Below are 27,694 nucleotides of genomic sequence, written 5' to 3' on the forward strand. Positions count from 1 at the left end.
TTGTATAAAACCTCATGAAACTATAAATAGAAAATGCGTGTTGAGAGTAGAATAAATTTGAAAAAATGTGATGATACGCCATTTTAATGCAGGAAACCAGTTGAGCAAATTACAGAATCTATAAACCAATACCATAATAAAAATATGCTATAAATATTTTACAAAGTTTTCATTGGTTGTACAAAAAGCAGGTATACATTTTTAGCTTATTTCCACATTCTAGAGGAAGTTCAGAAAGTTGAACATTTTTCAGATTCAAATTTGGTTGGTCAGTTTACTATCCTCTAGGCTGTAGAAAGGGAAATGAAATTATAGGTAAAATTTTTTTACTCATGAATAAAATGTTAACACATGCACACTATCACACACTATTTTTCTCCTTTCAGATTGATAGGAATAAATGAAAAGCATAAATAGCGATGTAGCTGATTCGTGTTTGACAGAATTATTGAAATGAATCGCATTTAAAAGTCCTGTGTACATGAAAGTTATCAAACGGAAAAAAAAGTTCAAAATGATATATATACGTATATAAACTTTATGAGGTTAATCATATTTAAATTAGTTTTAAATTGGAACCAAATCTGAATTGCTTTTGAATTGCCATTTTAAAAACAAAGGTTTGGTTCGCATAGCATTACCGGTCGAACTCCGGTCGGTTGATCACAAGAGAGCCAATGACGCCAGTGGTTACCAACCAGTTGTTCACCAACTGATGTTCCACTGAACGCGTTTGGTTAATAGCGCAGTTACCTTGCGCAGACAAGTAATGCACCGGTGAAATTATCATTGGTCAAAAAAGTCACGTTGTTCAATCAACCAATCAAGGAGCTTAAATTGCGGTCCATTGGTGGTTCTATCGGTGAAGCTATTAGAATGATCAGCTACGATCAGTTAACTGGTAACTGTATTAGAACGCTACTGGTTAGTCATCGGTCAACTGGTAGCGCTATGTGAACGTAACAAAAGTATGTGGAATGTAAAATTAAATTTAGTTTTCTTAAAGCTGAAACTTTTTGATTAGAACTCTCGTCAAGAGTCGAGTAGCAAAATTTAAAAAACAGGATGTTGATGAACAGGCTCCCCCATGCTTTTACATCATTATTCAATCACAAAATACAACAGAATTCAAGCAGTATATAAACAGACTCGATGCAGTCTGCTGAAAAAACACCCAAGTGCATTACAGCTGACAAGGTGCTGTTTCAACTGTTAGAGGCAAGTGCAAATGTAGCACCTCCTGTGTAATAGATGATGGTTCAAAACAATGATATGCCCGTGGCGAGGAGCTCAAATTAAATTATAATAAGAAAAATTTGTAGGGCAAGTCGGTTGGTCCATAAAAAGCTATGAATTTAAATATTGGACATATTTTAAAAAATAAAGGTTAAAATATAAAAATTCATGTTAAGATCTTTTTTTAAAAAATGAATTAAAATTTCAATTTTTGAGATTACAATGTTAATAGTCATTGAAAGATTTTTAATTACAGTTATTTGTTTATCAAAACTTTGTTTTTACAATTTTAGAATAAATTAAAATGAACAAATGTTTGAAAATTTTAAATATATCACGGTATCACAATTTGTTTCAAAACACGAAGAAAGAAAGTTGCACGAAATGAAACACTGGATTCAGGCTTATCAATGCTTAGAACCAAAGCTTTGGAATATAGAATATGTACAATATGATACTTTCCTTTTTGTAAAAAAGAAGCGTGCATGGCATGCCCATTTCTGATGCACATATACAAAGGGCTGTGCACGCTTAGCAATATCAACAATATTTTACGGATACATGAAGATACAATATATGCATTCACAATTTGTTCCTTACATATAGTTATGTTTGATTTTTTTTAAGTACATAAAAGTGATTCTTTTTACAGATTTGTTGTGTTTACCACAACTCTGTATATAGATATATATTAATATAGACATATATAAAGCTATTTCAATTGATTTCTTATACAGTTAAAAAAATTAACTGAAATCTAAATATCACCAAAGCACTTTTTAAAAATATTTTTAAATGCTGAACGTAAAAGAAAGCTGATCTAGAAAAAGTGAACTTAAGAAAAAGTATTTAATACTATGCTAAAATATGTATTTTTTAAATATAGCTATAAATTTAATATCTTTGATGATGCAAATGCATTAAAGAATTTGGCATTTAACACTGTAATACTGTTAATCTTAAAATTGAAGAAATCATAAAAGCAGGAGGTAAAATAATTTTTCATTTGGACGGGTTTTATATTATTAAAGAAACATACAAATGACAAAATAAAACAACATACTCAAAAACCAATGACTGCAAGAACTTTAAAAAAGATGCATGACAAGGATTATTCCATTAACTTTGACAATTGTAAAAAAAAATGCAAACTATAATGACTAAGTACATAGCTTAAATTATTCAGGCTATGAATCTGAATTGGAATGCAAATGCATGGTACATGAAGAAATATTCTATGTTAAAACAAAAGTTTGACAAAATGTTTCAATTCCTATAATTAAAATCTTCTCTTTTTTAAATGCGTAAAAATATATCAAATAAATGTTGAAAAACACTTTTACACGCTCAACAACTAGATTCGTAAACATGCACAAGCTCTTCAAAACTGCCAGAGCAAAATAAGCTCTCATAGGAATTTTCTTTTTTTTCTTTGTAATAATGAATGTGGACAGAGTGCCTTTGAAAAAATGTTTCCGCTGAGTTACACACAGACAACAACACTGATGGGTTTGATTATCTATAAAATATGGAACAAGAGCTGAGACGACCATTAAATTACAGTAACATCTATGCTCAAGCTGACCTTTCCGTGTACACACACACTAGCTCGAGAGGTAGCTGCGTACAGCACCGAGTCAGCTCCGTAATATCTTTTTTTTTATTTGTACACTACAGATAGTATCACAGTGCAGCAAGATTCTTTTCATGTAACAACAGTGGCTTTCACTGAATCTATAACTTGGTGGCATTACAAGCTCAGTCAATTTAAGCAAGACAGACAGCATCATGATTGTAGCAAAGCGTGTGCAGTGCCTTGTCTTTCTAGTAGACGCTGCGTTTCTAGCCGGTGCCAGAGGGACTCCGATCGGAGCCCATCCTTCACACAGTCTTGATTATCTACGGGTCGATGAGATGACGCAACTCCGCAGAAAACAAAAAGCTCAGGCGAGCACAGGCATCGTAGTCGAACAAATCGAGAAAGGAACTATGAAAACAAAACTGAAATAAGAAGCACAACTCTTCAGCTGGAAGACAAGAAAGAAGTGGCATCAGATGCGTAGATTATATTTTGTGAGAGGGGTTCGGGAGATTTCACGCAGGTTCTCAAAATAAACTTTGAAGCAGGCTTTTTTTTTTTCTGGAGTCAGATGCCCGCAATTTAATAGCTTGGGACGAAGCAATGCAAGGCACTGAGAATGGCTGATATACATTTGCTTGATCTTTTCTCTACAACAGACTGAATCTCATACCGTTACAGCCAAACTAAGAAAGTAATGCAACTTTGAATGCTGTCTCTGCCAAAAAAACGTCTATACTTCTTTATGTATGAGCACCATTAGCTGCTTTAAGACACCAAATTTTGTTAGAAAATTTCAGTCTCTAAATAAATTGCACACTTGTTTGAAAAGTAGTAAAATTTTTTATACTTTATTCAGAGATAAAAAGTCAGGATAAAAGTACCTGTGCGATGATGTATCCACTTTTAATTGTTCGTAAGTGAAAATTCCAACATCAATATGTAGAACTTTGACACACATATATGAAATTCTCAATAGAAGAGAAAATAATGAGTTTTTTGTATTATTAAAGTTGAGAAAATATGAGAAATATCAGATTTCTTACACAACTTCTCCCACAAGTCCAACTCCTAGCAGCCATGAGCTGCTACGACAGTTTGTTGTGAACTCTGTGGATGCAATGGAATGTTAAATCAGTATAAGTGACGGTAATTGTCATGCATTGTCTTCTCCACACATAATAGAAAGAACTTGGGCAAGTTTCAATGGGAGCTTATTTTTCGTTGAAAACTCGTCTTCTTCAAGTGTACTCATCAACTGGAAGAAAAATTTCAAATTTGAATAAATAAATCAAGAAACTAGAGCAATAAACAGCATACATGCCCTCAGCTATTCTTAAGTGTGTGTATCATGGTCGTATTTAAGGGGTGGGTTTTAGGGTTTAAACCCCTCAGAAATTATCAAAACTATTCCAAAATATGCTTTTTATTATGCTTTTTTTTGCTGAAAAACTAATTTATTATTTACTTTTTCAATTTCATTTAAAAAATGAAATTATCATTGATGAATTGTAAAAACTCAGTGCTTTAACTCTAGCATTCATTTTTATTATAGTTATTGAGATAATTTCTTACAAAACAACAGAGTGCTTTCATTCCGTTTTTAAATACCTGAGGCTGACAAAAATATCAAAATTCTTTAAATTTGAAAATGTTAACTCTATACTTAACAGTTTTTGTGAATGTCTATACAAATTAAATCAAATTTGACAGATCATATAGATTTCATGAGAAAGGTGTTGGTAGAAACCATTCCAAAACAAAATTTTGGTAGTCATTATCTAGTTCTGAGATGCTGAACTGGTGGGCCAAAACAGGTCCGCAGAAATATTTGAGTGGTCTTTAGCTCATCGACGTTAAAAAAAATTTCTTACTCAAAAATTAAAATAATAATAATAACAATAATATCCTATGCAACATTTTTATCTGAACTTTATAATTGATTTTCATATTTTTCTATGATTTATTACAAATGTTTATTTACTTGTTTAATTATTCCCAAAACACTTATTTTTGCATTTAAATATTTTTAAATGAAAAAACCTAATCAGTCCAAAATATTTCTTCACAGAGTATTTTTTTTCTTTTTTGAATTTATTTAATTTTTAAAGCTTATGCCAGTCCGCAGGTCAAAAAAGGCTAAGAAATGCAAGTCCTTTTTCACATTTTTAAGAGTGTAACTTGTTTTGTGTTGCGAAAATTTTTAAATCAAATATATATTGAAATCTTCACAGAAATCACATTAGGATTGATTTCACATCAATGTTGCTTCTAAGTTCAACACCACTATGGCCAAACCAGATAATATTTTTAAAATTGTCCTCTCTGCAACGAAACATTTTACAGTGGATTGGGATTGGCCTATATATGTACAGTAGACCCTTGTTTTACGCAGGTTTATTTTACGCGGTTTTGATTATTTCATATGCATACGTACAGTTGTAAAAATGCAGTACTTACTTGCTCATTGTACTTGACTGCATAAGCATAGAGATCATACAAAGCTACATTTGTATTAAACTCATGGGCATGCAACTGAAATGCAAAAGAAAAGGTGTTTTAAAATATTTTCTCTACAAGGCAAAAATTAATGAAAACAATAACAACAATAATAATAATTAATAAGTGAATATAGACAAAAAATACCCTTGATTCTTCAGCAAGCATTGCATTCATATCTTGATCACTAATTGCAGCCATGTTTTTGATATCTCTGTAATACCTTTAAAGAAAATGATGCATATATAATACATGCATACACAGGCTAATTCAGTTTGTTCCAAATGCAGTAAAACTTTAAGTATCACAAGTTGTAAAGGCCCAAAAATAAAATATTAACAGTGAATAAAAAATAAAACTTAAAGGCAGGATTGCATTAAACTAGAGAAAAATCTTACTTTATTTGCTATTGGTCTTAAACTAAAACACTGATATTTTCAATACAAATACTGTACATCTAGAACAAACCAGCTCCTTTTTGATTATGCCGTGAGCGATTTTTGTGGCCTTAGTTGTCACGGCTTGCTGTCATTACTATGCATATGTAGGATGCCCAGATGTTTCGATTTTACCAAGATTGTCCTGATTATTTTGATGCTTGTCTTAAATTTGTCCTGAAATTCAAGTTTTCATCTTAAAATTTTACAAAGATCAGGACAAATCAGGATGAAAACTTGAACTTCAAGGCAAAATCAACTATTCAATTTTGGCACATTTGATTCGGACACCCTGTACTCCAATGCATAGAAAAACTGCTGCCTTTTTTTTTTTTTTTGCATTGTGAGATTTTCTCATTTTGTGAGTTGAATCCGACCTTTAACTCAACATAGTTATAAATTCCCTCCTGTTTTCTTATCACTGTCTGCTCAAAAGATTTTCTATTTCATGAAACACAACAAAGAGTTTTTGCACCTGTACTATTTTTGAATGGTTCAAAGGAAAAAAAAATGATAGTTCAAAATAAATTTTGAATTCCTTGTATTTTGTTGAGGATTGCTAAAATGATCAACCACTTGAGCAATCTCCCACATACATTTCAATAATCTTAACATGTGAGGAGGAAGAACAATATGAATAAAATTTACCTTTCTACCCAGTCTTTGTAAACTGGGATATCCTTGGCATATAAAAGTTTACTACTAGGAGAATCCTTCCCAAGCCTGTGATCTGATGTGGAACAGGCATCCATGAAAGTCTGGGCTACAACTGACAGACAGGAATCCACAATATTGGACTTGTGAATGTCAAACACAAAATTAGGGTTCTTTATTAGATTTACCCAAAATCGCAGAGGAAGACTGGAACAGAAGAACACAATTAGATGAAATAAAAAATAATTCTTGCTAAAATTTGTCGTTTAAAACTATTTTGCAAAAATTATGCATTTAAATACGGAGTGGTCTGGAAGTTAGCGTACCCCCTCTTTTATTTTGAACTGCTCATCATAGTGAAATGTTTGTTATACATAGTTACCTTCTTAAGAGTTATAGACACTGGTAGAACATCACCCATGCTTTAACACAACTAAACTCATCTCCATGATATTCATCATGATACTCATCTCCAAGAACATTCTACATTGTTACAGCATGAATGGTGTTCTACTGATGTTTAGAACTCTTAATACAGTGCCCACCGCTATTGAAGTCCCATTCGTTCTGAGGACATTTGATTTTATAAAGCGGCTGATTTTATAAACTGACATACCTTCACTTAAAAAAAAAAAAGTTTCAAAGTTAAAATACTCTAAAAAAGAAATGAATTATATCTTATTTCAAATGTTTTAAAATACAGTAGACATTGAAGAAAATGAAGTATTTTTTTTAATTTACCTAAAGATTTTAAAATATTAGCATATGTTGTTTGATTAACAGAATTTGTAAGTAGAGATTCAACATCATAAGTTATTAAAAAAGTTTTGAATCTTTCAACATTACCTCTTCTTTGCTCTAAAGTGCATAGTATGACACGAAGTGCTCATTTGACATCTATTGCAGAGGGCAAATTTGACACTGTGATTTCGATTTCCCAATCCTCTGAGACTGATTCCTCCACTTTTTGGTGTGAAATAACTTTGAAATTCATCACGTCTGTTACATTTTTTAACATATTACTGCTTTTTTTCATTTTGTAACATATGCTCGTTAAAAGCTTGATTTATAAAAGAGCAATAATGATTTTACTAAAAGAAAGTTTTAACATGTTTTGATTTTGTTCATCCAGATTCGATTTCAAAAAGCAGATGATTTTACAATCCAGTGATTTTATAAGTGGTGGTTACTGTACTTCAAGGTTTCTGCGTATTACAAACAGAGTTGGCTTTTTGCCGGCAGAAACTGGTTTTTGCCCTGCCATTGGCAGAAACTGGTTATAACCGGTAAAAACCGGCAGAAACTGACAAAAACTAGAAAACGTTTTTAATAGCTCTAGTAATTACTTAATGACAGGTGATTAAGTAAAATAAAAAATATAACTCCATTTCGTCATTGCAAAACTTAATATAATAGTTATTTAATAATTAGTGTAAAAATATGTTAAATAACAAGACTGACATTTCCAAAGCGAAGTAAAATTTATCATAGTTGAAATTGATATGTGTTAGAAATTTTAGCCTTGTAATGTTGTAAGTAACAAATTTTCCAGTTTGTTGTTTATAATTATTTTGTTTGCATTTAATATAAAGTGTAATATATCAAATATTTAAATAAATACGGATTCTTTTTTATTTCATTAAACTCTAAAATTCAGGAACTTGTCATTTTACTTAATATAACTGAATAAAGCTATTTTCAAAAGAGCCCCCCCCCCTCCCCCCGTCTTGATTTCTATGGAAAGTTAATAATCCAATTATATAAGTACTAACACAGTCTTCAGCTTTGCTGTATGTAAGAAACAATATAATTGGTTACATTCACCGACTCATAAATGTCAAGAGTTTCATTGGTTGAAACAGTTCTACATAATATACATTTCATGTAACCAATCAAGTAAGCAGTTCTGTTTTTGTAAGCTGTTCTTCTATGAACCAAAAGAGCTATTTATACAAAAAGATTTTGTTTTGAGTACAGTTTGCTCTATTCTGTGAAGCTTTTTCAATTATGACTTCTAAAGGTGGTAGACCAATGGATCCTATATGGGGATTTTTTAGTCAGAAAGAAATTAATAATCAATTAGTAGTTGAATGTAACAGCTGCAAAAAAACTGTGAGTGCAAAACCCTATAGAATGAAAGAACATTGTAAAAAGTGTCATGGCGCCACTAGTGATGCGTACCAGCAAGTTTCTGAACATACAAATTACAAAAGAATCAAGTGATGGTGATTTGGTGATTAACAAGATTTTCTTCTTCCTAAAAAATCAAGACAAGAAAATGAGTCTATAGAAGTTGGACCTTCTAGAATTCAAAGTTCTCCGAGTAATTTTATTAAGAAAACAAACTCAAAAGAAAGAGATGGGTTGGATGAGGCAATTGCCAAGTTTTTCTACAGCTGTAACATAACCTTTTTTGGTGAGTGAAAATCCATCATTTATAAGCATGATTAACTTACTGAGACCAGGTTATAAACCTCCCAAAATAAAACAGTTGGCTGGAGATCTACTAGACAAAATACATAGTCAGTTGCAACTACACCTTGAAAAGAAAATCAGTGGTAAAAAAGTTTCATTGATACAAGAGGGAGTAATATCCATAACGAACCCGTTGTTGCAAATTGTATTCACACTGGTTCTGAATGCATGTTTTATAATTCTATAAATACAGGAAGTTTTAAAAAAAACTGCAACTTACTGTTCTGATTTAGCAAAAAATGCAATAATAGAGCTTGAAATGAAATATGACTGCAAAGTATTATCTTTAGTAACTGATAATGAACACAAGATGGAATTAATGAGGAAAATTATTGAAGAAGAAATGCCATCTGTTACAAGTTATGGATGTTCATCTCATTATTTAAATCTTCTTGAACTGGATATCACATCAGATTCTCTCATTAAACATGTGGTTTCAGTCCAGAAATATTTCAGAAACCATCACAGGCAAAGAGCTTGGCTAAGGAGTACCCAAAAGCTGTGAAACCACATATACCTTGTAATACACTGTGGAATAGCCAGGTGGACTGCTTAGAGTCGTTTATGAAGAATCGCCCATATTATTTACAAATACTAGAAGAACATGAAGATAATATTCATGACAAGGGGGTATTGTTCAGATCATAAATAATCAGATGATTCACAAAGAAGTTAAACACTTGCTGCTGCAGATAAAACCCGTTGCTATTGCTCTGGATTCAGTTCAAAAAGAGAACTGCTCAATTGCAGATGCTTGCGATGTTTGGATTCGTTTAACAAAAGAAGACGCTCTTTTGTGTGTTTTTGAGAAGGAAGTGATGCACAGATATAATCAAGCAGTTACTTAAAATCATTTACTCGCCTATATGCTCCATCCAAAGTATTTGGGAGTAAATTTATCATGTAATCAAGAAGAAAGTGCCCGAACTTTGCTCACAAATATTAACCCAGATTATGTACCTTATACCATAGCTTTACAAAGCAGATCGACCCCTTTTCCAAAAACCTATTTTTCAAATCAAGTTGTAACAACTACTCCAGCTGCCACATGGTGGTCCAGTTTGAAAAAATGTGCTATAGTTGAAGTTTTGTGAATCTTGCTTGTTCTTTGATGATAATGCCAGCTAGTTTTGCTGGGATTGAAAGAATCTTCTCAAATTTCTCCTTTGTGCACAACAAATTGAGAAATCGTTTAGGTTTAGAAACAGCGTCAAAACTTTTATTTTGTTACAGGCTGCTGCAGTGTGAAAACAATGTAAAATTTGATTTTGAATGGTGATAGTGTGGTAAGTAAATTGTATTTGGGTTAATATTTAATTATTTTTCTTATACATTTTCTATTGTACGTCAGGAATTGCATTTATGTTATTTTTTGAGTTTCTGCCAGTTTCTGCCATAAATGTGGCAGAAAGGGGTTTTTGCCATGCCGGTTTTAACCGGTTTCTACCAGTGGTTTTTACTGCCTCGGCAGAAACCTGCCAACCCTGATTACAAACATTCAACTAAAACTAACATAATGTTAAAAATAAAGGGAGGGGTTACATCCGCTTCCACACCTCTCTGTACAACCTCTAGTAAGAAGTACGTCATACTTGTATGACTCACCTGTTTGACTTCCATGTATGTACCACCTCGGGGTCTGTGATCCCATGATTTAAAGCCTGATCATCTAAAAAGTCAAACATATACTTGATAGCTAATGGCAAGGCACTTCCACGGTGGGCTGTGGAGAATATAGTCTCAAACAGATCGTCCACAAATTTTTGCAGTGTGCCCTATTTAAAAAAAAAAAAAAAAGTAAATTAGTTTCAAGATTTGTTTTTTACATTATATTTTAAAAATTTTTGTTCTCATATCCAAACAACCTGAGTTAAGATTTTTTTTCTCCTTTTAACTGTATAAATCACATACACTCAATTTGAATTAAATCTCTATAGTATTTTAATGTAAAGCAAATTTTGAACAGGATTAGTTTTGATTTTTATTAACTGGAAATATTTGAGAAGATTGCAGGATTATTGACTAAAGTGTTATAAAAAGAATGCAGACTATTTTAGAGCAGAAAAATTAATACAAAATTTAGATTTAAATGGAGAAAGATTGATTGCACCAGTAAGAGTTACAAAAAAATAAAAAAAATAATCTTTCTTCAACTGTTTAAATTTTCATGAAAAGCCTTCCTCCTATTTTATTTTACCTACAATCAGTTTAAAGGGAAAAAAATAATAAAGATAAAATAGTATCATTTATAAAAGAAATACCTTTGTGGCTAACAAGCGAGTTAGATATATTTCTGAAACCATTTTATTTCCCCTTTCACCTTCTTTTTGTTCAGCATCATGGTGGCGAACCTGTCATGTGACACAGAAACAGAACAAAGGATTATGAACTTGATAAAAAGAGATACATATTTATATACATTGTAAATACTGAAAAATCATTTGATTGTACCCATCACTAACAGAGGGCATGTGATATGAGACAGAAATAATTAGAGTAAAAAGGTATGACTGATGATTAAAATAGTATAGGAACCAAAACTTACCAGATGCCAATACTTATAACCTCCCTCAGGATCATGGTTCATTGGTGATGTAGCACGACTTAGTGGGGGACTAGTTTTCAGTGAAAAGTTCAGAGTTTCTAAAGAAAATTGATAATTGAAAATTACTAAAATATTTTATCTGATAATTTACATAATTTACCCATAGTACTGAAACTGAGATGGAAATCTTTAAGCTTCCTTAGCAATGATGGAATGCATAATTAAAGCATAATATTGGTGACTGATATTTAATGCAATGAATAAATTAAATTGTATACTTGATCCACTATTAGACCTGTAAAAGACTGAATTTCGAGGCCTAGGTCTGCCCCCCCCCCTTCTTGCATAAATAATTGAATTTTATCAACTACAATGAAAATTTACTTGCTAATTTGGCTGTAATAACAACCTTCAAGTAGATGTGTTTTTAATTATATTCTAAATAGCATCACCTAATGTTTCGTTTGAAATTAATTTCATAGAAGAGTTTGCTTTGCTTCTGACTGCATTAATAGATTACTAATATAACTTCCCTAATAAACAAAATGCTTTTTTTATATCTTAAGGTTGAAAATTTTTATAAAACTTTTTTATTTCAATTTCTCACAACCAATTTCAATCATTTATCCCCCCCTTTTTCTGAATACAATTAGAGATTAATAGTTATAATGAAACAATCTTAGTCACACGAGAAAAATTATAACTATAACTAATAAATAAACTATTAAAAACTTACCATATTTATGAGATTTTTCTAACTTGTCAGTCATGATGGTTAAATTATACATGGATGATTGTTTTGGCACGAGAGTTAAATATGCACCATCAAGGACCTAAAAGAAACTTGGGAGTTAGTCACTGAAAATCTAAAATATATATTAATATTTATTATTATTAAAATAAGGGGAAACGATATGAATGTCAGAAAACATAACTGAAAAATAGAAGATTTATTTCTTAAATAAAATTTAAGGCAAAACAATAAACTTCACAAAATTTATTTCCAAACTAAAATCATTAGTGTTTTTTACCATTAAAAAAAGGTTAAGAAATCTCTCTCCTCAATTAACTTGATTATTTAAATGTTTGCGGTAAAGATGAAATATTATGCCACTTAGATTTGCAGAATTTTAAGTAAAACACTCCTACTGTCTTACTCAGTGTAGTTTCTCAAAATTGGTTCTCAATGATAAGTTTAAAAAACTTGTCAAACCCAATTTATAAAACACCATGTCATGATTTTCAAAAATTGATACTCTGTCTAGTGGCAGTGCAAGAAATTTCAGCATTCAAAAGTTTGTCAACATAGGCTTTAAAGCCTAGTTAGTCTACTTAAAAATCCGCTACAACTTTAATTCAACAGGTCCTTCATTTAATTCAAAGTTTCATTCTAAAAACATTAGAATAGTTTTCTTTTGAACCTAAAATGATTTGAATCAAATAGTTTATTGATTAAAGTTGTTTATTTAAAATATGCTATTTCAGGATGTACAATAATTTAGCTTTGGTGATTAATACCTTGTAATGAGCTAAAGAGTTGAGCCTCTTCCATTCACCTTCCGTTTTTGTTGTAGAATCTTCGTCTGAAATTGTTAATCTGCCAGTATTTCCAGCTCTCCATTCTAATTGAGAAAGAAAATTAAAATAGGAAACAAATTAGCTATTAAAATGCATTAAAAACTAATAATAATAAAGTATTTTAATTTATTTTAGAATCAAACAGTTGAGGTGTTTGTATTTTGTTTAAAACCAGGAGATCCTTCAATCAATTCTCATGAAATTTGGTGCAAAATAATGTGGAAACATATAATGAATTTTGAGGCTTTTTTTAAAAATCAATTTTCTTCATTTGTGCTTCAGTTTTAAACAACAGTTTCACATCAATAGGCTGATAGGGGGACTCTAGATCCTCTCAGTTTAATGCCATTTTAAAGCATGAAAATCTACACAAGATTAAAAAGTTTTTTAAAAATTTCTATGACTTTTTTCATCAATTAAAAGTTAATATTCACCTAAATATGCGCAGAAGAAGGAAAAATAAAAGGACACAAATGCTGATAAAATTGAATCAATTTTTGCAGTAGTTTTGTCTTACTTTCATGGTTATGTGGATAGCATAAACAATATAAGAATTTCTACCATGATTGAACCATTGAAAACTAGATTCCAAAAGTTTTAAGATTTATAGTAGGAAAATTTCTCCCATTATTGTTGTCATAATTTTAATGAATATGTACATTAAAATAACTTAAACAGCAGAAAAGCTAACTAATACCATCTCAAAACAGTTCTAAAATTTAAAATGCGGAAAAAGTCAAAGAAAAGGAAGAGGAGAGTAAAAAAAGATTCTCTTTTTTTTCACATTTTAGAAAAAGTGAAAATTAAAATTTAGAAAACTTATTATGTTTGGCAAATTTATGAATGAAATCACACATAATTATATACCAACAAAATTAGCATAATACATTCAAATGACCAATATGAAGGAAAATCAAATATCAACCCACAACACTCATTGGTCAAGAAAAACTTTGCAGAATAACTAAATTAATAAAAACTAGAATTTTTAAATAGCATAAATATATTGCATTAAACAAACCTAAATCTAAAGTATCCTTGCTTGGTCTCATAGAAAATTGTGTGCTCCTGTAAATAGCGTCCAGCGCTTTTTCCTTTACTTGGGAAATTGTGTCACAATCTAAAACTTTTACTGGTGTTTCTATATTCTCCCCATGTGGTTCCAGACCCTGCACATAGGCAGTCTGGGAAGACATAGACACATAGACAGTCTAAAAATTAAAAGAAAAACATATTTAAAAAGCATATTTCAATAATAATGAGAAAAAACAATTTTATGTACCATAAAGCATAGTAAGATAAAAATAAAAAGTATCAGCACACATAACTCAAAACTATTATTAGGAATGAAAATCAACATGCAGTGGGTAGGTAACATTTTCAGTAAGAAAATGCCTTTTGCTTTCAATCATGTATTCATGAGAACAATAATGAACATTTTTCATTAATTTATATTCAAATTTTGAAGATAATCAGTGTTTAATATGGATCTTATTTACAATCATACCCAATGCACATATCTACAGCAAATGTATCTGCATAGCACCAAATGTATCCGTGCACGCCTGCGTTTATATTATCTAGCTATGCAATAAAGTAAGTCAAAGCATTGCATAGAATGACTGGCAGACACAGACAATGGAAGTAAGAGAGATTCTGCGCATATATCCTAACATAGACTTAAATAAAAAACTATTATATAGAGATGATAAAGTTTCCATCTATCAACCATACCTAGCAATTAAACAAGCATTTTATTACATGAAATACACTTAGCCTTATTGCCTTAGCCCTGGCTGTAGGGCAGTAACTTTCTGAATAAGGATTTTATTATTCATATCTCCACCTAGCTTCAATCCCAACAGAATCACCAATCACTTTATCTACAGCAGCTCGTAGAGTAAGTACTTAGTACAGTAAACTCCCGATTATCCGCGAGTCATTTTACAATCAGGAACATGTATTTTCGCAGAAAATATCAAACACCAATGGATATTTTTTTGTCGAAAAAGTGTAAACAAACACAGTTGTTTTTGTTTTATTTATTTTTTGTGCTTTCTTCCTTGTACATACACTTGTTCTTTATTTGTTTTAAGTTCTGCTGTGTAAAAATACAAAACATTTTTACTGCACTGTATATTTTTTCACTGTTAGAATAAAGTATTATGCATCAATGCAGCTAAGTTTTTAAGGAAGGACAATTTTTGCCTTATTTGTCCCCCATTTTAGCCTTTTTGCAGCTTATCTGCAATTTTTATTATCCCTGGCACTTGTGCCACACCATTCTGCAGATAATTTGGAGTTTACTGTACATGACTTGTTACATTGTAAGATGCCAGCTAAGTATTATTAAAATACACCATCAGCTAAGTTATTCCACCCGAGGGCTGCAGTTTCGTGCTTTTTAGCACTCATCAGCCCGGAATAGGAATCGCATGAGCTGGAGGCAAAAAACCTCTTAAGGGAGCCAAGAGAGCCAAACAAACTGATAGCTAATGTAGAATTAGCTGGCTCTCTTGGCTCCCTTAAGAGGTTTTTCGCATCCAGCTCATGCGATTCCTATTCCGGGCTGATGAGTGCTAAAAAGCACGAAACTGCAGTCCTCGGACGGAATAACTGAGCCGATGGTGTATTTCAAGTATTTCAGCCTTAGCCTTGGCTTAGGGCGGTAATTTACTACAAAAGTATTGTTAAGTCCACAGTGGTTCCTATCTTAAAGCAGGCTAAATTTCCGATGAAAGTCACATTTAAAAGAAACAGGGAAGACTTAACTGGAAACATGAAAAGTTTGTTAAAATATGATGAAGAGGGAGAAAAAAACAACAACATACCATGCTCTTGTACTCGATGGATTGTCGGATAAGCTTCTCTTCAGAGAGCGAATACCGAGCCTCACTGGTCACTGCGTCCACTGGGCCCTTGTCTACTTGTTGCTTAATGGCCCGGTAGAGCATGAAGAGAGGCTCACCAGCACACTCCTAGAATAATGAATTCAATCAGTCAGTTTGAGACAGAAAAATGAAAATTTTTAAGCAACCCACACTTTTCACACTTGAAAAATCACCTGAAAGACCTTTGTTACAGTTTAAAAATTTACAAAAAAAAAAAAAAAAAAACTCCATTATTTGAGCCTCTCAAAAGTCGAAGCAGTTGAATACTTAATATTGATACTTTTCGATTCTTGTGAATTTTAAATGAATAAATAATGTTCTTCTCTTGCTTTGTTAAACAAAGAAAAGTACTTAAATATGATAATTATATGCTTTCCTGATTAAATTAATATTTGATTTAGAATGATAAAATTTAATTTGAACCCAAAATTTTAAAAGTTAATATGTTAGAAAATATTAATTTTCTAAAAACAATTCTGGACCTATACTTAATAGCTTTTTGAGTTTTATTTGCAGGGCATGTTTAGATATACTGATATAGCGTAGGTCCTTTTGGCAATTGTAATACTTGTCCTTAGGTGCAATTCACCGAAATGAAAGTGATTATTCCTCCTTGCATTAGACTTGTTTAATTCCGCTAAATCGAATATCAAGTTAATAGTATAGAAGAGTAATAAAATTAACAGGAATATGTTTACTCATTTAACTGAATGATTATTTTAACTCAATTTTTGTTGGGTGGAAAATTAATTGACTTCTTGAAATTTAAGGTAAGAACTTGGAAAGACAAAATTAATTTTCCAAGTTTACAATAAGCAAATGAAATATATAGATTATGGATCAATTGTGCAGACTGAAACACATTATAATAACTCAAAACTCTATGTGTCATCAAAAGGCTTAAACTTACCCTAAGGAACTTAAAAAGGAGGAATGTAAACCATGCAGAAAGCATTTTCTCTGCTACAGATTCAGTTCTAAAAAGAAAAGTATCAAATTAATACAGTGGCCTTCTTTAAAAATGAATAAACAAGGCAAAAGTTATCATGGTAAAAAACATACCTTCTTAATAACAGCTTCGGATGACTTTTACCTTCCATACATTTTTCAATAAGCTCTGCCAGAAGAGTCTTCAGAATGCTGTTAGAAAATTATATTATAGTTTTGCCTTTATTTTTAAATATAAGTGGGTACATAAAAGTGAAACAATTCAGCAACTAGTGAGGTTAGTAGTTTGGAAGCATTTCAAATCTTTGTGTACTGATTTCTTACAGAAATAAATATAGTAGCCGCACTTGTTCATCTGGATCTCCGGACAGAATTAATCAACATTAAAATAATTTATATTCAACGATAAAGCATTTGCTTGACATCTTGACCTTACTTCATTCAAACACTATACATTTAGAGAACTGTGGACCAGTCTTTTGTTATTAAATGACATTTTAAAAAATATTTTTCTATTTTTTAAGGTCTTGTGAACAATTCTATGTAAATTTGTTATGCATCATCATTTTCTATCGTAATAAAAGGTAAGTTTGTTAATTTAAGGACATGTTTACTTATTATCCGGATTTTCAATCATCTAGATTGCATTTGGTCTTAATGAGTCTGGATAAATGAGGGTGTAGTGTATCAGAATTAGAGAGTATAATTTGTAACAAGAAAAAAGTGTGGGAACCTAATAAACCTTGGGTATTTATTTTCATGCACAAAAAGTCTGAATGCCATATAAAATGTAAATATTCACATAAAATTCAAAAGAAGTACAGGAGCCTATAAGCTTTCATGTAACTTAAGCTCCGATTAAATTCAAGTTGATTTGAGAGAGAAAACTAAAAGTATGCAACTTACTCTGTACAATATTCCATTTTCCCTTGTAATGTCACCATAATCAAAGATGCAACATTGACCCTAGAAATTTTTTTAAATATTTGATTAAAAAATTGAAACATAAGATCTACTAACTTTGTTTTTGCACTTTTCAGTAAAAATCAAGCCAAGTAATCATGAAACCTCCCCCCCCCCCCTTTAAGATAGTCTGTATAAAATTATAAAGATGGTTTAGATTTTGAAACTAACAAAAGGAACAATGTTTGTTATAAAGTGATGATAACCTCAAACAAATTGAACTCATACACCAGGTGTGATTGAGTGTATTTTTAACAAGAATCTAAAATGTCTATGATTCAAAGCAAATTCATAAAATTTAAATAGCTTTTGCAGTTTTAGATTTTGATTCGTAGCAGTTATGTCTTTCATGTAGCATGTCTGTTACAATGCATGCTGTCAAATTGTAAGACAAGAGTTAATAAAAATTTATTCTCAAGGAACACATAATGTAGAAAAACATAATTGGCTCTTATTCAAATCCAAGATCACTATGCTCTTATCAGTTATCATTTTTGCTACCTCAAAAATATATTTTACATATATACAGTAAAACCTGTAAAGTTGATCGCCAGTCTAAGTTCATCGCTTTTGTCAGATACAAAATTAGTTCCCTGTTACATAAATAAAACTTTATAAGTTGACCATCTGTCTAAGTAAATCAATAAAGTACTGCACTGCAAGCGGTCAACTTACACAGGTTTTACTGTATCAGAAAATGCATATGTGACACATTTGATATGGTTCCAGTTGTTCCACTCATTGTTTATTTATTTAACTCATTTTCTCTCAATATGCTTTCATAAAGCTGCATTGCTATTCTGTCTCTAGTAAAAGAATTTTTGTTTACTCTTTTGAATCTATTCCAAACACATTTTGCTTTGTATTTTATGAATCAATTATTGAAAATCAAAAGTACACATAGGCATGAGAGAGATACTGTAGATACAGCAAATGATGAGTATAGGGGTAAACCTGTACCCATTCCCTGTCCCCCCCCCCCCACCTCCTATAACCTCAGTCAGTCTGTTTTTCCAAGGAAACTCATTAATGATGTCATCTAATGGTTGATGAAAAATACTTTTTGAACAGTTCTGTCATCTCTTGTGCAAAAACTTTTCAAGTCAGATGCAATATTTGTTCGAAAACAGGGGGTACTGCGGAAAATTCCTGTCAGTCAAACATTCGAGTATGTTTTTTTTACTAAAATAGGTTTTTTTGACTGACTGGGTTTTCCCCGTATATCGATTTGTTGAAAAATATATGATAGCTAGTGCTGGAATAAAAATTTAGCACATAAAATAATAAATATAAAAAGCTTCATTCAAATTGAAAGAATTAAAGTTCATTGAAAAGGCAAATTCATTAGCAAAGAAGAAATTGAAAAAGTACCTGTCTCTCATAGAAAAATAGCGATTTGACTCCAATGTGCGTATGAATAACAAAAGAAATGTCTTGTTCATAATTAGCTGTCCAAAAAGTCGCAGTCCCTTTTCTATATAAGGTTTTTTAATGGGATCAACCTGGAAAACAAAAGATTTCAAATGATAAATAAAAAACATATTATAATGAAAATGTTGACTTCTTGAACTAATGCTAGAGTAATCTTCCATAATATACATTAGACCTCAAGAACATCATTCTTGTACAAGAATAAAGAACCCTGCTTCTATGCTTCTATTAAGTTCTTTAGTTGCTTCTACAGACACACAAATAGCACAAAAAATTTTACTCAAATAAACAAATATTTAGGTATACCACAGAAAAACTACAAAAAATCCTTTTTTCTATTATTTATTTATTTTTTAACTTAAGGAAATTAAAAAAAAAAAGTTGATTTATGTAAGCAAAAGTTTTTTTTTATCAATAAAGTCAAACATTATCGTTAAAAAAGAACTTTGTTACTTAAAATTTTCATTACGAACAATTTAATTACATTGAGAGGAATAAAAAATGTTTCTGACACTATTCCTGCTGGTTCTTATGTAAAATTAGCTCCTGAATCTAAATACGATTTCTCCCCCCCCCCCCCTAACCATCATCAAACACTTTTTGGAAATGGTGCCCTCCTATTTTTTTTAGTTTATTATATTATTTTTTTTATTATTATTACTTTACATATTAAAATATAGTATGAGAAAAAAATTAACCATATGAACTTTTGACTTATACTCCATGATCAATTTATTTTTGTTTTTACAGTCAGTGAAGTTCAGGCTTATCATATCATTTTATTCCTACAATTCATTTCAGATATTTTCTTTGCACATAATATTCTAAAAATATTGGCAAAAATCAGAGAATACGGTCATTTGTTTAATTGAAACCTTTAAAAATTCTAAATATAAACAAAACTTTAGAACTTTTAATGCTTAAAAAATGCGTGGCAACTCAATATCAAACTAAACATAAATTAAACAGAGAAAAACCCATCAAAATGAATTTTTACCTGCATCTCTCTAAGCACAGAGTGCTCATCATTATTTGGTAAAAGAACTTTCATAGCATAAGTTCTGTAATCTAAGAATGGAATACCACCGGTTGTGAGATCACTTGTCAAATCCGTCATTTCCGTCTGCAGTTCAGCAAATGCTATTCAAAAGTAAAATTTAAATGCATTTAGAGACAAATACCAATTCTGAAGAAAATTCTCCAAAGAAGTATAAATATAAATAAATACCTTCTTTGCATTCACTTGCCACTCGGAGTTCCAAGACGTCCATCTGTTCTTGCATACTTTTCAAAACCCTGCTACTTTCAGTAGATTTACGACGATAGGCAATTAAAATTATAATGACTATTATGACTAAAATACAGGCTCCAATTATGACACCAATGATTACTGGCTTAGTCAAAGTGCTATCTTGACTTGATGGGAGTTCATAGCTCAGACGTCCAATGGTAAATTTCAAATGGTCTCCTACTTCGACCTGGCAAAAAATTCAATAGGTCATGCAGATTCTTGACATCGAATTTATTCTGAACACTATTGAACAATTTAATGAATTGTTAATTAAGTTTCAAGTTTAAAAAAAAAAGTGAAATATTTCAATGAAAGAAATAAATGAGTTCAAATCATTTACAGCAGGTGTCTCCAACCTTTCTTACTCAAGGGTTACATTGTAAATTTTTGGAGGCGAGGAGGGGGGGGGGGCACAACAATCCAACAATTTTTCCACTCAGATGGTCTAGTCATACTAGTAACACCCCCCCTCCATACACCAATGTTTTTTTTTTTTTTTTAATTTTGAAAAAGTGCTCAGTGGTTGTTTTTTAGATTTTCTGGGTTTAGTTTCTTTAAAAAATGCATAAAAGTAAATATATTATCAACCGTAAAAGAAGTCTATAAGCTTCCGGCATGTCGAATAAAATCTGCTTGCCGGCTGGAAGTGGCCCACAAGCAGTAGATTGAGACCCCTGATTTACAATACATAAGTTTTCAAAACAGATCTTCTGATCTGACAGTATTGGTTTTTGTTAATTTGAGCAGTAAGTACGTGGAACAGAGTAGTGATACATCTGAAACTTTGCTTTGTAACTGTCACTGTGGTACTAAAATATTTACCCACTTTTAACATTTTTTCCTTTCTATTTTTATAATCACATTTTTTAATAGAGACATTGTCAACATAACATTGTCAAAGTTTTATTCAATATATCCTACAGTGAACACTATATCCTACAAGGGGCTATATTTGATGATTTATTCCTGAAAAAGATATGTATAGTTGCAAAATTCAAAGCACTATGCATTTCTAGGTTCCTTGTCACTAATTAATAGAATTCTGATTCAAATTTACTGACAATCTGAAAGATAATGTTCTCCTTTTTGCCTTCAAGTCAAGAGAAACCTGAAAATTTGAACATTTCCTTAATGACAGTGTACGAATTTCTTTTTGTTTTCCTGACCACAAAAGCAAAGTTTTTGCAAGGAAATAAAGTTTTTCCCTCACTTTAAGGTTAGAACCAATTAGAAAATAATATTCAATAGCCAGAAACAAGAATTGTGTTTCATAGTGATTTAAGATAATAAAAATTTTCAAAATAGATCTCAAAAAGTTATCAATTATAACAAAACAAAAAAATTACCACGACTTGAGGAATTTTATTGGGATCAGGCTTGCCATTAGCATCCCTTGCCGAAGGCTGAGTAGTAGGAGGGCGGCAAGTTAACTGAGATCTTGATAAAGAAGTTACATTGCAATAACTTGCGCCAATCCGAACAATAACATCAGTTTCTTGAGAAGCACGATCTAAGTTCATTCCCTAGAAACAAAAATCATTTGCACAAATTTACCAACATGAAATTAATTATTTATTTTAAAAATTCTGCAATCTATTTTTAAATACACTCACAGTTGTTTTTTGTGCGGTAGATAGGGATTGCATTTAAAAAAAAATCACATGAAAAAATAATGCATAAAGCTTCATGAGTAGCTATAAAAAACTTTTTGCAACACAATTTCTTTTATTGATGCGGTGAATAGGGATCATATAAAAAAACGTCTTTATGCAGAAAATACCACAAAACCTTGCGAAATAACTAGGAATTACCTCTTGAAACAAATTCAAGACATGGCAGCTACTTAGAATCTCGCCAAATCTTATATAATCTGATTTTATAAAATATACATGCAAACATTTTAAAAAAAATTATTGACATGTGTTCTTATTTTACACACACAAAACTTTTCAAAATGTACGGCCATTATCCTTTGCAGTCTGACAACACGCAAACTTTCTTGTGGTGAGCTGGTTCAAAAACACTTTCATCAGATACTACCTGGCATTAGTTTGACTTTGACAAAATGGGGTCGTTTCCGAAATTTTAAACGTATTTTTTTCTGAAAGAGTATGCTTAAAAACATCGGATTTGATCATTTTTTAAAAAAATGTAACTAAGTTTAATATTTAAAAAAAATTACTTTAATCACAGCGCTTTCATTAAGCTTAAAAAACACAGGATTTGACCATTTTTTTAAACAATTTGACTAAGTTTAATATTAAAAAAAAATTACTTTAATCAGTGTGCTTTCATAGTTTACGCTTCTGCCGATGACATCACAAATGATGAAATGCCATTCACAGAGCATAATATTTAATTCGCTTCTTTACTAACATGTGTTGAAACAATTTGGTTGATAGCAAGCGTAGAGCGCAATATTTAATTTGCTTCTTGATTATGTTAATGTGGAAACGCCATGACAGATGCGCCAAAGTACGTCATTTGTGACGTCATAAAAACCATGCCTTATTTCTGAAATCAGACATTTTAAAAAATTAATTAAAAGTTAAGCATTGGGAAAATGTAAGTTTTTTCTCGCTCCATGTTATTTTTTTGCTTATTCTATCAATTTCAGTGACTAAAAGTAATACTTTTGACTGAAGGAAACAAGCCCATTGTGCTCCAATTTGATTGTAATTTTCATATATTAAAAAAAAAAGACCTGCACAAACACAGGCTTGAGTGTGCAATGTATTAAATCAAAAAAGTATGATTCATTTAGTATGAAATGAAACAAAAGCTATGAGCATTAAATTTGTTTTGGACTTCCTTCAGTATATGGAAATGAGATAAAGGAGTTTAAAAAATGTTATATACAATTCAATAAATTTTTATACACTAAAAGACCTTGTTAAACAAAAATGAGAGCATCCAATAAAATTTTAATCAAAGTAATTATTTTACAATGATGTATTATTCATATACTTACATTAATAGTCAAATAATCACTCTTATAATATTTGATGCCATCCTTTTCACTGAAAGGGTAGTAAATTGGGTCTGGATACATCATAAATTTTGAGTATCTAGGTTGGCTGCTAAGATTTTGAACTTGCTCAACATGATCCATTTTAAACCCATATTCCAATTCGAGTGGATGAGCTTCCATGTCGTCAATGGAAAAATCTAATTTTTCAGCTGGAACTCTAGGACTTTTACACTTCATTTCCCTTGGAGATTCAACAACACAACTCTGCTGGAAAGAAAAAGACATCTTATTTATTTATTTTTAATAAGTCTTGAAAAAAAAGAAAGAAAAGTAATTATGACTTAATTCTCAGAGTTCATTTACTTATCTGTATTTTATTAACACTGCAGTAAAATCACACAAACATGTTCATTTAAGTTAGTTTAAGCATACAAACTTAAATACTAGAGAACTAATTTAAAACTTACACTGTTGTATTCTACGTTGTCCACTATGGTATACATGTATGGAGACTGCACAGCATTTAGATTGGTTCCTTTGACACTAATAGAAATTCCTCCACTACAAAAAAAGAATGTATGCTTATAAGCAAAAACAATAGACTAAATGACACCAAGTAATAGATATTAAATAAGGATATAAATATAAATCCTCTCTGTTTTTGTATCACCACTCTTCATTTTGTTTTTATAGTTTAAAATGAGATTCCTCTTCTAAAAATATTTTTTTGTACCCCTTAAAGTTTTATTATTTTTTATGGCGGAGCCGCTTAACTTTACAAAATGTCACAATCAACCAAACAGAAGACTAATTTTAATCGATTCGAAATTAACTAGGACCAGCCCAGCTGGGTCATTATTTTTATACTTGTGTATTCACACTCCTCACATTTTTCTTGTTTATAAAATTAATTTTAGTTTAAATTTTTTTGTGCTGGATGCGATTCAGTAGTTTTTAGCATATTTAACATACATAAAGTAGATCATTCACATTACACCGCTCTTCAAAAAAGGGTCTAAAGGGAGTGCGGGAAATTAAAGACCTGTGAGTCTAACTTCGGTGGTTTGCAAAATTTTTGAAACATTGATAAAAATTAAGATAGTAAATTTTCTAGAGACTAATAATCTATTGACTAGTTTTCAGTACGGTTTCAGGAAAGGCAAATCTTGTGCAACCAATTTATTACATTTCTATGACAAAGTTACCATGGCTTTGGACAATAAGAAGCCTGTAGATGTTGTTTACATTGATTTTCAAAAAACTTTCGATAAGGTTCCGCATGTTGCTCTACTTAGCAAATTAGCTGATATAGGAATAATAGGGAAAACTTTCATTTGGGTAAAAAACTGGCTGACCGGAGGGAAACAAAGGGTAGTTGTAAGGGGAAATTATTCTAATTGGAGTGAGGTTTTAAGCGGGGTTCCTCAAGGATCAGTGTTAGGGCCTGTTTTGTTCATTGTTTTTATGAACGATATTCACAAAAATATTTCTGGGAACATGAATTGTTTTGCTGATGATGTCAAAGTTATGGGGACTGTAGATAATGAAGAACAAGCAAAACAGCTGCAAGAGGATCTAGATCATATTACGGAGTGGGCTGATAAATGGGGTATGGCTGTTAATGTTGGGAAATGTCAAGTGCTACATTTAGGACATGGAAATAAGTGTACAAGTTATTATTTGCAAGGTTCAGTCATTAGTCAGGCAGACAAAGTTACTGATCTGGGAGTCTTAATAAGTCAGGATTTAAAGTTTAGCCAACAGTGCAGCATTGCTAGTAACAAGGCCAATAAGATGCTTGGGTTTATCAATAGATCTATTTCAAACAAATCTAAAGAAGTTCTTCTGCCCTTATATAGAAGTTTGGTAAGACCTCATTTGGAGTATGCTGTTCAGTTTTGGTCTCCTTATCTTAAGAAAGACATTAATGTATTGGAAAGGGTTCAAAGGCGAGCTACAAGGCTAATAAATGGACTTTCTCACTTAGACTATGATTCCAGGCTTAGAAGGCTAAAAATGTACAGTCTCGAGCAAAGAAGAGACCAAGGGGACATGATTCAGTTGTTTAAATTTATTAAAATGAAAGATGTTACGGGGCTGAAGTTTAGCACTGAAAACAGGACAAAGGGTCATTGTTTTAAGCTATTTAAATCTCAGGCTAACATGGATATTAGAAAAATTATTATTATAGCAGGGTAGTGGAACCTTGGAACAGTTTACCAGAAGACGTGGTAATGAGCAAGGGAGTAGATAGTTTTAAGAGGGCCATTGATCTTCACTGGGGATTGTAAATTGACTAGGATCAGTCTAGCTGGGCCCAGAGCCTGTTGCTGGTCGTCACTTTTGTATTTGTATTCAAATGATTTACAACTTCATTATAAACTATGTTATTTGATTCATTTTATACCTCTAGCTCATGTGAAAGGCTTTTCACCTTACAAATTCATCCAGATCAACGTTCTTAACCTTGCAATTTGTTGCTGAAATAAGTGATGGGAGAAACAACATCAAAATGTCACTAACACTGAGTAATGAGATTGCAGGGTGGTATGTGTTTTGTCTCAACTTATTTGGAAAGACAACAGAAAGTTTAAACTCATTATAGGACACTTTGCAAAGCATAGGCCAAAGCCATTCAAGGGTGGATACATGGAGACGATATGCTCTTCCCTAAACCGTCAATATATTATCCATCCATCCATCATTGTTGCATATGATCATAATTTGATAATTGCACACGAGGAGGGATGAATGTAAAATATCATGCAAATATATTATTACATATTGAGCTAAAATACTTTATAAATAAAGTAAGTTTTCCCATAATCTTTTTGATTAATTAATTATTTGTTTCAATAAATAATTGAAATAATGCTTCCCTTCATTGCTTCTGATATTAATTTTAAAAGTTTGTGCCATACTAGGTACCTTATCCCTTACCAATTCGGTACATTTTATTGACACCCAAATAGTGTCAGAAATTTTTAGTAACCAAAACTCCATATTTTTCAGCATGACCCTTCCTAAAATGCTCATCTGTATCCACACCTAAAGCCATTAACAATGGAAATGCATGTACCAGGAGATTTGGACAAATTTTGTTTTGCATTTCTTGGTAAGAGATCAAGACGTACCTGGGTATTCCTTTAGGTATACCCCTCTGCCCTGTAGAACCAGATTCAACAGATGTGATGGTAGGATCTTCGACATAGAGGAATTTATAATCTTCGAATACTCTCAATCCATTGTCGAACTTAATTCTTACAGTTTGAGTAGTTGTTTCCTTAGATGCTGATGTAGTGCAGAGGACCCGATTGGCATCACGACTGTAAAACAAATACATAATTAAAAAACTTAAAAGTCATTTCTGATTCATATTAAAGAAAAGCAAATAAAGATTTTAAAATTTCCATTTCAAATGAAATTGGCTTCCTGATAACTTTTACAGAATAATAATTGTTTGCTACTAATTCAAAAAAAAAAAAAAAAAAAAAAAAAAAATTTTTGAGTAATTTACAATAAGGAATAAAATGGTTTTTAAATAAAAAGCATTTTTTTTCCCTTTAAGAGGTTTGGTACAATCTCTTTTTACTGCAGTAAAGGGACAGTACAGTTTTAAGGGGTTACAGTTTTGTAAAAACAGTAAAAGGATTTTTTTTTTCTTAGTGTGACATTGGCTTGGTTTTATATTTCCCAAAAGGATACAGCTTAAATCTTATTAAATAATATACAGTAACAGAAATACATGCAAACTGCTTAGTTATGTTCCTTAATTGTCTACCATCCTGACAAATTTAATACTAGTATGACTAAGAAATGAAAATCCCCTTTAATTCAAGCTAAATTTAACTCAAAAATTTCACAAAATTTAAATTTTTGCGTGAGAAAAAATGCATAAATTTAAAAACATACCTGGTAACATTACAAGGTAGGGCTCCAACAAATGCTTCTGCTCTACTACCAGCATCCATATGCAGGCCCCAAATTTCTAGATGTGTTCCGCCAGATTTTGGTCCTTTGCCTGGTTTTATAGATATTATCCTGGGATTCTAAAGGCAAAGATTGTGATTTTATATTACACCATTAATTGAAATTAATTTACTATTATTAAAACTTCATCAGTATCAAAAATGATTTAAATTCAACAAATAGCATTCAACAATAAATGCCATACAATCTCATAGCACATACCAGTT

The 27,694-nt window shown here is 31.3% G+C and overlaps 1 protein-coding gene across 5 annotated transcripts in view; it reads right to left on the reverse strand.

Annotated features, from left to right (window-relative positions):
• Positions 1 to 70: 70 nt before the first annotated feature.
• Positions 71 to 27,694, reverse strand: part of LOC129235288 (plexin A3-like) — a 199,116-nt gene continuing 171,492 nt past the window's right edge. For 3 of the 5 annotated variants that reach the window (XM_054869014.1, XM_054869012.1, XM_054869010.1), the window contains exons 15-36: positions 27,411 to 27,547; positions 26,633 to 26,824; positions 23,966 to 24,059; positions 23,499 to 23,765; positions 21,874 to 22,050; positions 20,465 to 20,714; positions 20,234 to 20,376; positions 19,177 to 19,307; positions 17,749 to 17,808; positions 16,957 to 17,034; positions 16,805 to 16,871; positions 15,835 to 15,981; positions 14,025 to 14,214; positions 12,944 to 13,047; positions 12,162 to 12,258; positions 11,426 to 11,523; positions 11,142 to 11,231; positions 10,486 to 10,655; positions 6,400 to 6,612; positions 5,462 to 5,537; positions 5,276 to 5,350; positions 71 to 4,073 (exon numbers count right to left, since the gene is read on the reverse strand). In XM_054869014.1, coding sequence (XP_054724989.1) covers positions 3,972 to 4,073; positions 5,276 to 5,350; positions 5,462 to 5,537; positions 6,400 to 6,612; positions 10,486 to 10,655; positions 11,142 to 11,231; positions 11,426 to 11,523; positions 12,162 to 12,258; positions 12,944 to 13,047; positions 14,025 to 14,214; positions 15,835 to 15,981; positions 16,805 to 16,871; positions 16,957 to 17,034; positions 17,749 to 17,808; positions 19,177 to 19,307; positions 20,234 to 20,376; positions 20,465 to 20,714; positions 21,874 to 22,050; positions 23,499 to 23,765; positions 23,966 to 24,059; positions 26,633 to 26,824; positions 27,411 to 27,547 — 2,958 coding nt within the window. In that variant the 3' untranslated portion in view covers positions 71 to 3,971. The remainder of the gene's footprint in view (positions 4,074 to 5,275; positions 5,351 to 5,461; positions 5,538 to 6,399; positions 6,613 to 10,485; positions 10,656 to 11,141; positions 11,232 to 11,425; positions 11,524 to 12,161; positions 12,259 to 12,943; positions 13,048 to 14,024; positions 14,215 to 15,834; positions 15,982 to 16,804; positions 16,872 to 16,956; positions 17,035 to 17,748; positions 17,809 to 19,176; positions 19,308 to 20,233; positions 20,377 to 20,464; positions 20,715 to 21,873; positions 22,051 to 23,498; positions 23,766 to 23,965; positions 24,060 to 26,632; positions 26,825 to 27,410; positions 27,548 to 27,694) is intronic. The other 2 variants (XM_054869013.1, XM_054869011.1) reach the window with 1 other exon arrangement.

Source organism: Uloborus diversus, chromosome 2 (assembly GCF_026930045.1).
Source record: "Uloborus diversus isolate 005 chromosome 2, Udiv.v.3.1, whole genome shotgun sequence".
Classification (NCBI taxonomy): domain Eukaryota; kingdom Metazoa; phylum Arthropoda; class Arachnida; order Araneae; family Uloboridae; genus Uloborus; species Uloborus diversus.